The 12,224-nt window shown below is 49.5% G+C and overlaps 1 protein-coding gene across 2 annotated transcripts in view; it reads right to left on the reverse strand.

The window, feature by feature from the left end:
• LOC147017732 (arrestin domain-containing protein 3-like) overlaps positions 1-10,897 on the reverse strand; it is a 45,976-nt gene extending 35,079 nt beyond the window's left edge. Inside the window, exon 1 of one of the 2 annotated variants that reach the window (XM_085847589.1) lies at positions 10,540-10,897. In XM_085847589.1, coding sequence (XP_085703715.1) covers positions 10,540-10,822 — 283 coding nt within the window. In that variant the 5' untranslated portion in view covers positions 10,823-10,897. The remainder of the gene's footprint in view (positions 1-10,539) is intronic. The other variant, XM_085847588.1, reaches the window with a different exon arrangement.
• Positions 10,898-12,224: the final 1,327 nt, after the last annotated feature.

The raw sequence follows: 12,224 nt of genomic DNA on the forward strand, positions 1-12,224 counted from the left end.
ACTGTAGACCAGATCTTGGCCATATGAATCCACTAACAGTTGAATTTTCTGCGAGGCACTGTGATAGCTTGGTTCACCTGAAAGGACACACGTTATGAAGATTTGCAGAAGTTCTGGTAATCGGAAGCCACTCCAGTTCACCAAAGCAGGCGTGAAAGGCCACACTGGATCCTGGCGGATCTCTTTTATGGAAGATCTAATTATTTAGCCAGCTTTGATAACGACAGAAGAATCACCAGATGTTACTGCTGTAAGGGTTTCTATCTTGTCCTTGAGCTTCTGGTTCTCTTTCACAAGTTCGTAGATTGTGAGAGTGTGAGGGAATACGAGTGTTTTCCCTTTATCATCTTTACAGAAATGTAAAGTATCTGCAAATTCCTTTTCAATATTTCATCGAATATGCTTCTTGGTGGATTCTTTGGTCATGGTGATCCCTGTGTTTGACATCACCTCAACGACGATTGCTGTGAGATCAATCATCTTTAATACACGAGGATTCGTGAATAAATCATCACGGATAAATGTGAAGAGCGATTCGTTCGCATTTCTTTCAGCCTCGTTGTACAGGCAGTCTTCTTCGGCATCAGGAGACACATCAGTTGTTGCAGTTTCACCGCCTTTATTCGTGTACATGCGGTAACATGAGTGGTGGTAATGTGCCTCAGCGGCAACTCAGTCTCTTGACGCAACTGCTAAGATCTTCGGGTCACTCTTTTGCATTGCGCACTCCCGTATTCTCTTATCGCATCGCAGATCTGTACACTGTACAATTGATTCTCTTGTTCTTGATGTTTTTTTTATACTTTTTCTCTTTCACAGAATATGCATTTTGTTTCGTAAACCCTTGCTGTTGAAGGCTTTGAACTGGGAAGATGTTTACTGCTACCAAATACTGTGGTTTCACCATCATCACACCTTTCTCGATGTTTTTCTCAGAGCTGAAGGTCGCGTTTCAATGTAAAGCGTGACCGACACTGGCTATGGTAAACTATGTCAGGCACCTCTCCTTCTGATAGATTTTGAGCTTTCTCCAGCAATGCTGACGTGCATGCTGACGTACACATGCAGCATTTAGCAATGTCTGCCATGATGAAACATCTTTTGGTGAAGTGAGCGGAGCTTGGGAATCTTCCTCTGGATAATGGATAACACAAAAAGGTTTAGATCTTTTGCTTGGGGGCGAATCTGTTTGAAAAGCGGTCTGTGAGGGCCCTTCACCACTGTTAGAGGATTGCATGGCTATTATTATCTTCACATTCTGCGAAAGGTTATGTTTTGGTCGGCGTGTATTTATTTATTTGTTTGTTTGTAATCTTGTGATTTGTATAACTCAAAAAGTATTAAACCGAATTGCATGAAATTTGGTGGGATGATTGGTTATTAGCCAGGAAGCATTCGATTAGATTTTGGGATCGTTCGGGTCAAAGGTCAAGGTCAAGAAAAGGTCAAAATCGTCTTTTTACGATAACACGGTCAATTTTTATTCAATTTGCATGCAACTAACGCCAAAATGTTCAGAATTCAACGCCTCAGCTTGTGATATGCAATATGACACAATGACGCCCATACTCTTGTTACCGGTTAGGGGTCAAAGGTCAGGGGGGTCACGACCTTGAAAAATATGCGTTTTTTTTCATAACGCGATCAATTCTTGTCCGCTTTACATGAACCCAGCACCAAAATGTTCAGAATTTAATGCCCAATCTTGTGACACAATGACGTCATAACACATGTCACTGGTTGGGGTAAAATGTCGGGGGGGGGGGTCACGCCCTTGAAAAATATGCGGTTTTCGGTATAACTCAGTCAATTCTTATTCGATTTGCATGAAACCATCATCAAACGAGATTACCTTCTCTTGTTGAAACGTTGTATTCACCGAGCTTGCAAGTGAAGACTCGCCAAAATGACGTGAGTTGATTGTTATTTAGTCCGTAGCCCCCGAAAGTCGGGGGGGGTCATGACATTATAGATATGTGGTTTGTGTCATAAGACCATTCATATGAAACCAGTTCCCCACACTCATACCAAGAACAAAAAAAGTAGTGGTGGCGAAGGTATGCGCTCTATGAGTGCCCGTTCTAGTTCTTTATGCTTGATTGGGATACCTGAAATAAAGCAACATTCATTTGTTATAATGAAAACAAACGCAACTTATTGCATGAGTGCAGTCTCAAATTACAACATGAAGCAAAAAAGTGCATTGCAACAGTACAGATTTTTGCATTTCAAGCCTATAGACAGACAAAGGAATGAACGATTTTGAACATATGCGATAATATTGTTACGGCTGTGGAAATTCGCAAACCACCATTCAGGTCCCGTAGGTGAGATATCTCTTAAGTACATGTGTAGTTAGCCCCAAACCCGTTGTTTAGAGGGATTTTTATGTGATTCATTCGGGCTGCGACGCTTTGAGTTAGGCGTTTTTCTGTTCTATCTTTATTTTGAATCAACCGCTATAACCATCAAACCACCACCAAAAACCCTCCACCACCCTCACCTCTCTCCTTCTATGGCCATTCTCGCATCACCTGTGAACACTGAGCGTCGGGCTGTCTTGGGCTCATTCAAGCGATACGCACCGAGTCGCGAGTGCAAATAGCGGCCTTTCCGAGGGAAAATTCGGATCAAGAATGGTACATGCCCACTTCTGATCCGTCCAATCAGCAAGCGTGGGGCGGCTTGGCCCCGCCTCCAGGCGCGTCTGTGTGGAATCGAAATATGCCAATTCTAGGATCAGGGGAGGTTCACGCCCACTTTTCCTCCATCCAATGGGCGAGCGTGGCTCCGCCCCCGAGCTTATCCTGATCCGGAAATTTGCATATGGGTTCTCCTGCCGGCCTATAAAGCGCCGAGCGCAAAGAGAATTTTGGCAGAGAGTTTTGGGGCAGAGTTCTGAAGGCAGAGAGTTTTGGCAGTCAAGTCGGGTTGGAGAGCGGAGTGGAGTCGGGAGGCGAAGGCGTCGAGGTGGTTTCTGCAGTCGGCTGAGGAGAATTGTGGGAGGAGGCCAAGGAGCTCGGGTCCGAGGCAGGGAAGACGGCGGTCGGCGACGAGGTCGCGGTGGGATCGCTCGTCGCGGGACCCAAGCCAGCCAGCCATTCTCCTCCCCCAGGGCATCAACAATTTACCCCTTTCCCCCGCGCTGAGATAGTGCAAAAAGGGGGCCCCGTTCCCACCTCACTCCAAGCGGTGCCAACGGAACCCGCGAAGGAGCATGAAGTCGGGGCACCGCCGGGCAGCCACATTTGCGGCTCGTCACGAGGACGCGGGTAGGACCCCCCCCCCCCCCGGTCTCGCGGACCTGGCCGCTCCTGCAGGTCCCGCGCAAATATTGGCCTACAGGCCCGTCTGCCCCCTTGTCTATGAGGGTGGCTTCGTTCCTTTGCTTTTGAGTTAATGTGTGTCGGCGCCGTCTGTGAAGTAAAACTGTACAAGTGTTGCCGTGTGTTCACGTATTCGGTCGTCGCTGCATTGTTGTTTTTGTTTTAAATTAATATATGTGCATTCTGACTGTTTGACTGTATATGTGTGCTTTTCGTGGGCTGGGTAATAAATGTGCATTATGTTGAATTGTTCCCCGTTTTGCTGCATCCTTTCCTTCGTTTGAATCTCCATCTTGCTTCACGTAAAGGGTTCGTAGTGGTCTTAATCGGAACCGTCGAGGCCGACGATAACACCGCTCGGTTATCACTGTAGCACGGAACGGACCGCTTAGGTGGTTCGTGTCCGGAGTCGGCCTGCGGCTAGGTACGATCGCCCGGTTTACCATCCGCGTGGGTATTTAGGTAGGTCGAGTTTGGCGAACAACCCTATCCTACGCGGGTGGCCGATTGGCACGATCGTGGTGAGGTCGAAAGGCCCACCCGTGACTGGCTCCGGGCGATAGTTCCCGGAGGGTCATGACAGAATTGTCCGTCCGGTGGGCGAGGCGGCCGCCATTCGAGTCGAGCGGCCGATCGCACGCCGGCGGGCGTGAATTCGCAACAATATGATTAGATATGTTAGAAAAACACAGAATCTATTTCTATCTACCACCAGTACAATATTTTTAAAATGTTCAGGGATAAGGCCACAACTCAAAACGATGGAGTGAATCATCAGTTATACTCCAAACTGTAAGGAATTACTTGTATAGATTACCAGACAAGTGATGGCCGAGTCCTGGTTGGCCTATTGAGTATCAAATTTCATCAATAGATGGATCAGCCACTGAATACTAACACCGATACTAAATATTCTTAAACATAACACAAGACACTAAATCGCTTTTTCATTTTGATGTATTCCACTTGTTTTGCTGCATGACAAGGAAGGGTTTGATTACATCAAGTATGATTTTAATGGAATCCTCATATATATGAAAACATATATGTAGACAACAAAATCACTCCTTTATGTGGACTATTTCCAAAGTTATGACACTTTTTCAATTTGTGGAATGTTGGATTTTACATTTTGAAAGAGTTTCAATTTACTTTATCTATTTCAAGTAATGTATATAACATCATAGTAATGAAATATGCAGCTACATATGCATATTCTGCCATGTGGATTAAAATTTCTCAAATATTGAAAAACAACAGGAATTCAGCGTCGGTCATTTTGAATTTGGCTAATTAAACGCTTTAGCTACTCTGTTTTGCTTGCTATCATGCATTTCCACAACATAGAGGTCATAAGGTTTCCAATGATAAGGAAAGGCTGGATTTCCATAAGGCTGGAAAGGGGAGTGTAAGTGGGGGATGAGGGCTGGAAAGGGGAGTGTGGGTGGGGGTGAGGGCTGGAAAGGGGAGTGTGGGTGGGGGTGAGGGCTGGAAAGGGGAGTGTGGGTGGGGGTGAGGGCTGGAAAGGGGAGTGTGGGTGGGGGTGAGGGCTGGAAAGGGGAGTGTGGGTGGGGGTTGAGGGCTGGAAAGGGGAGTGTGGGTGTGGGATGAGGGCTGGAAAGGGGATGGTGGGTGGGGGTTGAGGGCTGGAAAGGGGAGTGTGGGTGGGGGATGAGGGCTGGAAAGGGGAGGGTGGGTGGGGGTTGAAGGCTGGAAAGGGGAGTGTGGGTGGGGGATGAGGGCTGGAAAGGGGAGGATTGTGGAGGTTGAGGGCTGGGAAGGGAAGGGTGGGTGGGGGTTGAGGGCTGGAAAGGGAGGGTGAGTGGGGGTTGAAGGCTGGAAAGGGGAGTGTGGTTGGGGGTTGAGGGCTAGAAAGGGGAGGGTGAGTGGGGGTTGAAGGCTGGAAAGGGGAGTGTGGTTGGGGGTTGAGGGCTAGAAAGGGGAGGGTGAGGAGGTTGAGGGCTGGGAAGGGCAGGGTGGGTGGGGGTTGAGGGATGGAAAGGGGAGGGTGGGTGGGGGAGTGTGGGTGGGGGATGAGGGCTGGAAAAGGGAGGGTGGGTGGGGGTTGAAGGCTGGAAAGGGGAGTGTGGGTGAGGGATGAGGGATGGAAAAGGGAGGATTGTGGAGGTTGAGAGCTGGGAAGGGCAGGGTGGGGGGGGGTTGAGAGCTGGAAAGGGGAGGGTGAGTGGGTTGAGGGTTGGAAAGTGGAGGATGGGTGGTTGTTGAAGGCTGGAAACGGGAAGGTGAGGGGGTTGAGGGCTGGAAAGGGGTGGGTGGTTGGTGGTTGAAGGCTGGAAAGGGGAGGGTGGTGGTGGTTGAAGGCTGGAAAGGGGAGGGTGGTGGTGGTTGAAGCCTGGAAAGGGGAGGGTGGTGGTGGTCGAAGGCTGGAAAGGGGAGGGTGGTGGTGGTTGAACGCTGTGAAGGGGCGGGTGGTGGTGGCTGAAGGCAGGATCGGGGAGGGTGGTGGTGGCTTAAGGCTGGCAAGGGGAGGGTGGTGGTGGTTGAAGGCTGGAAAGGGGAGGGTGGTGGTGGTTGAAGGCTGGAAAGGGAGGGTGGTGGTGGTTGAAGGCTGGAAAGGGGAGGGTGGTGGTGGTTGAAGGCTGGAAAGGGGAGGGTGGTGGTGGTTGAAGGCTGGAAAGGGGAGGGTGGTGGTGGTTGAAGGCTGGAAAGGGGAGGGTAGTGGTGGTTGAAGGCTGGAAAGGGGAGGGTGGTGGTGGTTGAAGGCTGGAAAGGGAGGGTGGTGGTGGTTGAAGGCTGGAAAGGGGAGGGTGGTGGTGGTTGAAGGCTGGAAAGGGGAGGGTGGTGGTGGTTGAAGGCTGGAAAGGGGAGGGTGGTGGTGGTTGAAGGCTGGAAAGGGGAGGGTGGTGTTGGGTGAAGGCTGGAAAGGGGAGGGTGGTAGGGGTTGGGGGCTGGCAGAGAGAGGGTATGTGGGGGTTGGTGATGGTTTGGGTGCTGGTATTGGGGGGGGGGGGGTAGGTGGGCAAGGTTTGGAAGCTGGTGGGGGGGGGTATGCAGGTGCATTTGAGGATGGCAAGGGGAAGGAGTTAGGGGATTGGAAGGGTGGTGAGATGGGATGCAGTATGGGATGGGATGCCTTGGCTGCTCACTAAACTAAGACCCCCGATCATGATAAGTATGTAAATTTAAACGAAGAAATAAATAAATAAACAAAAAGTTTAAACATGAAGTTTAACCAATTCAAAATTGTTGATAATTCTCGAATTTGACTTATAAAAGCCCCTAAAATGTCTTCAAATATACTTTTGAGTGTCTTAAGAGTTTTTCAAGTTGAACTGAGGTCAAAGGCATGCCCGGGCCCCAGGCTCGACCGGCTACGTCTCTCGGTTCTGCAGACACCATGTTGTCATTCAACAGACATGTGTTCACGAGTGTGGAAAACCTGGATTAATAAATGAGGAAAACAATCAAATGGAATGATTTTTAATGACAATAACAAAAGAAGATAGACCAACCGACGATAAACATAATAATGATCACCGAGGAGGCGTCCAGCTCAGTGATAACAGGCGAGTGTCATGGTGGTGATTATTCATACATTTTTGGAAGAATCCTACAGTATCTTTTGTATTGATGAGGAAGACGGCCAATGGAGGAGAAGAGCAAACGTGTTTGCCCGTTACCCTGCTGCTGAAGATGCCCATCCGGTTCCCCGGTCTATACAAGCCAGACAACAGATCTCCCGAGCAGGTGTCTAAAGAGACCCATTGGTTAAAGTCATTACAAACTAACCATCATGTTGACTACGACAATGTACAAGGAAGGTAGTCCTGGATTCCAAAGTATGATATATATATATATATATATATATATATATATATATATATATATATATATATATATATATATACATATATATATACATATATATTTGTGCGGTGTGCTTTCACATTGTCTCGGGTCAGTCACCTGGATTTTAATTTTTTTTAATGTATTTCTATTTTCATTTGCGGAGCTTTCTGAGGGTTCTGCGCCTTTTATGATTTTTTGCCGGTGTATCGGCTTCGGTGTCTGTTGTCACGTGAAATTTCAACTTTCTACGTCACCCGAAAAGTTCCGAACATTAATATCAGTGAGTGAGTGAGAATGATACATACACCCTTATCCTTTAGGCCGATGATAAGGGGGAAATGTCGAAAATAGTCACAACTAGAGGGGGAGCAATCGGGAGAGTGCAAAACCTCCGCCGCCAATACTGCTGGGTCACTCAAGTGAACCTTATATCTTATTCATCAAATATGATGTCAACAGTGCTGACAGTTATAGCTCTTTTCTCCAACATTTTTTTTGAGGGAGAGGGGGGAGGGGGGTTGGAAATCACTTAAAATATTTAAAAATGCAAAAAAGAAAATCGAAATTTTGTTGAAAAAAAAAGTTGCAAATTTTTTTTTTCTCGAACAATTATTTTTTTGGGGGGGGGGTGCAAATCACTTAAAACATGTAGAAATGCAAAAAAAATATTTTTTTCTTTTTGGGGGGGTAACAATTTTTTGGGGGGGTTGGAAATCACTTAAAATATGTAGAAATGTAAAAAAAAAAAATTTTCTCCAACAATTTTTTTTGGGGGGGGGGTTTGGAAATCACTTAAAACATGTAGAAATGCAAAAAAATAATTTCCTCTATTTTTTGGGGGGGGTAACAATTTTTTTTGGGGGGGGGGGTTGGAAATCACTGAAAACATGAAGAAATGCAAAAAAAAAAAAAAATTTCTCGAACAATTTTTTTTTGGGGGGGGAGGACCAAGTCCAAAATTTAATGGCATGATCCTTGGACCGTACCTACCCCCCCCCCCCCACCATGTTTCGTCGAAATCCGTCGAGGAGTTTTTCCATAATACTGTTCACAAATAAACAAACAGAAAGGGGTGAAAACAGTAACCTCCATCCATCTTCGAAGATGGCGGAGGTTAATTAAGTCAAATGTGTGAGAGGTAGAAAAGTTTGAGATTTACGAGTTATTTATTTATTTTTTTCATTTTTTCATTCAACGACGGACTTCAAGTTCGAAGGACTTCAGGTTTGAAGTCCATTATTGAATGAAAAAATAAATAAATCAAAACTCGTAAATCTCAAACTTTTCTACCTGCACACCTGTTGCTCACAAACATCCGTTTCATGAAGTGTTGATGAACACAAAGTGTGAAACATAGTTCTTTATAGTAACTTAGAGAGTAGATTCACACATAATTTTCCAAATAATCACTTTGCGAGCGCTGAGCACCCAAAATGAGAAATAACAGTTCGAAACAACACGTACGGACCGACACACACACACACACACACACACACACACACACACACACACACACACACACACACACACACACACACACACACACACACACACACACACACACACACACACACACACACACACACACACACACACACACACTTCCCCCAAAGGAACTTTGGAATACCAAATATTCACGACGTGATGTTTGGGTATGAAGAGCACACGGAGGCACACCGAGGATGAAGAGCCATCCATGGACGACACTTCACATCCAAGAGTGCTGTGCGTCCACGTGATGTTGCAGACCGACATAAGAGAGCCTGGCTCTAACCAATGGGAAAGCACGGAGCAGACTCCTGAGCCCAGCAACAGCAACTGGTTTGAACAGGATCGAGCTGCTTCAAAGCGAAACTAGAAAGTGCATTTAAACACAATCACCGAACGGGAATGCTTAATAGTAAATGGATATAAAAAAAAAAATCACGACCCTCACATCTTCTTGAAACACATGTACACGGCACGTACATGGCATGCGCTACATGAAAACAGTAACCGAAACCACAGTGCGGTGAAGCAGCTCCAACAACAGTCGAACCTGTTCTGTGAATGCCAATTAATTCACACCTGCGCACACCTCCTGGTGACTTGTTTACCAGGAACCCACTCCGCAGGCACAACCCAGGAGGGCCCGGTTACTTCAATCTTTCGCACCTCGGCGGTATTAGCTTCCCGATAAAGTTTATACTGTATTCATAGGTATCCCCATGGTATGGTGGGAGTGGAGAGAGGTGGAGAAGAGTGGGGGGGTCACCTTGGAGGGGTTGGAGAAAAGTGGGGGGGTCACCTTGGAGGGGTTGGAGAAGGGTGGGGTGGGGTGGGGTGGGGGGGTCACCTTGGAGGGGTTGGACAAAGCAGACAGGGGAATAGGAAACAGAATATGACACCATGAAAACACACAGAGAGAAGAAACAAAAACACAAAACCATGTATGTAAAGGACATGTACCCCCCTCCTCATGTACCCCCCCCCACCCCAAAATAGTACATGAAATGTAAAAGAACATGCACCCCCCTCCATATGTACCCTCCCACCCCAAAATTGAACATGACATGTATGTAAAAGAACATGCACCCCCCTCCATATGTACCCTCCCACCCCAAAATTGAACATGACATGTATGTAAAAGGACATTATCCCCCTCCTTATGTACCTCCTGAAAAGGTGCATGTTGACATGTACCCGTCTTCATGAACGTCCCCCAAAAAGTAAATGGCATGTATCCCCTCTTCATATACCTCCCAAAAAGGTATGTCAACATGTATCCTCCTCTTTATGCATCCCCCCCCCAAAAAAAAGTACAGGGAAGGTCCCTGATCTCTCTGTCTATGGAAGGTCCCCCCCCTCTTCATGCACCCTTTCTAAAAAGTACATGGCATGTATCCACCCCCTCTACATGCACCCCCCCCCCCAAAAAAGGAAAAGTACAAGTACATGGTAAGTACTGTGTACCCCCAAAAAAGGTACATGTCGACATGTACCAGCCCCTCTTCATGCACCCACCCCACCAAAAAAGTTCATGACATGTACCCCCCCTGTAACCCCCAAAACTACATATGAACCCAAAAGGACATGTAACTCTCTTTTGTCTCGCAGAAGGAACCCCAGTCTCATTTTCGTCCGTCTGGGTGTTCAGGTGCCGCTCATCGGATTCCGCACGTCATGGACTCAGATGACGGAACACACAGAGACCCCCCCACCCCCCCGCCAACAACCAACGCCAATTTCATCCCCAACTCCTCTCGTTCCCCCTTCACCCCCATTCACGTCCGTTCCCCCTTCCCCCCTTGTTACCCTCCTCCACAAGAACGGATGTACCTGTATTTAAATAAATAAATGATAAACAACCAAGAGGCCTCCAAGGGCCCATCGAGGACAAAAGGGCCGCGAGTCGGGTGCGAACCTGCGCCCGGCTCGATGATCGCCTCACGATGGTTGAAGAGGTCCAGCTCGTCGCTGTAGTTTTGCGTGTACGCCGTGTTGGACCCCGCGTTCCGGGACTCGGTCCAGTGCACCCTGGCGTGGCCGCGCGCCATCAGGCGCAGGGAGCGCACGCGTACGGAGCCGGCCGCCTCGAGCAGGACGCGCCCGGATACCAAGTCCCCGCTCGTGAACACCGCCGACGCCGCCACACGATGGTCGCCATCGAATGCTACGCGCAGCGATTTCACCTTGCCCAGCAGCATCGCGCCAGCGCGCGACGCGCGCCCAGCGGCGGCCGCTGCTCGCCCCGCACGGGCGCAACGTCACGAGGGCGGGGCTTGTCGCGCCGTGCTGACGTCAGCGCGTAACCCCCTCCCTCCATTGGGTTTCACTCAGACGTAAACTGCGTGCGCATTCGAACGCAAACAATGCGATGACGTCGGCGCAGAGTTACAGGTCATATGACCAACTTATTGACGACCATCGAATGTGAAGACCATGAAGGAATGAAGGAACTACAGATTCAACTTTGTTTTTCACCATTTTCAGTATTTTGTAAAACTTCTTGGGTGGTGGTTTGTGTTGGTGAGGAGGGGGGGGTGGTGGTGGTGTGGAGGGGGGGATGAGGTGGTATGGATGGGGGATGTGGTTGTGGAGGGGGATGTGGTGGTGGAGGGGGATGAGGTGGTGTGGTGGTGTGGATGGGGGGATCTGCTGGTGGAGGGAGGGTGTGGAGGTGTGGATGAGGTGGTGTGGATGGGGGGATGTGGTGGTGGTGTGGTGGTGGTGTGGTGGTGTGGATGGGGGATCTGGTGGTGGAGGGAGGGATGAGGTGGTGTGGATGGGGGATGTGGTGGTGTGGAGGGGGGATGAGGTGGTGTGGAGGGGGATGAGGTGGTGTGGATGGGGGATGTGGTTGTGGAGGGGAGATGTGGTGGTGGAGGGGGGATGAGGTGGTGGAGGGGGGATGAGGTGGTGGAGGGGGATGAGGTGGTGTGGTGGTGTGGATGGGGGATCTGGTGGTGGAGGGAGGGATGAGGTGGTGTGGATGGTGGGATGTGGTGGTGTGGAGGGGGGATGAGGTGGTGTGGATGGGGGATGTGGTTGTGGAGGGGGATGTGGTGGTGGAGGGGGGATGAGGTGGTGGAGGGGGGATGAGGTGGTGGAGGGGGATGAGGTGGTGGAGGGGGATGAGGTGGTGGAGGGGGGATGAGGTGGTGGAGGGGGGATGAGGTGGTGGAGGGGGATGAGGTGGTGGAGGGGGATGAGGTGGTGGAGGGGGATGAGGTGGTGGAGGGGGATGAGGTGGTGGAGGGGGATGAGGTGGTGGAGGGGATGAGGTGGTGTGGTGGTGTGGATGGGGGGATCTGGTGGTGGAGGGAGGGATGAGGTGGTGGAGGGGGGATGAGGTGGTGGAGGGGGGATGAGGTGGTGGAGGGGGGATGAGGTGGTGGAGGGGGGATGAGGTGGTGGAGGGGGATGAGGTGGTGGAGGGGGATGAGGTGGTGTGGTGGTGTGGATGGGGGGATCTGGTGGTGGAGGGAGGGATGAGGTGGTGTGGATGGGAGGATGTGGTGGTGTGAGGGGGGGGATGAGGTGGTTTGGATGGGGGATGGGGGATGTGGTTGTGGAGGGGGGATGTGGTTGTGGAGGGGGGATGTGGTG

The sequence above is a fragment of the Eptatretus burgeri genome, chromosome 11 (assembly GCF_056783735.1).
Source record: "Eptatretus burgeri isolate ZD-2024b chromosome 11, Ebu_testis_v1, whole genome shotgun sequence".
NCBI classification, from domain to species: Eukaryota; Metazoa; Chordata; class Myxini; order Myxiniformes; family Myxinidae; genus Eptatretus; species Eptatretus burgeri.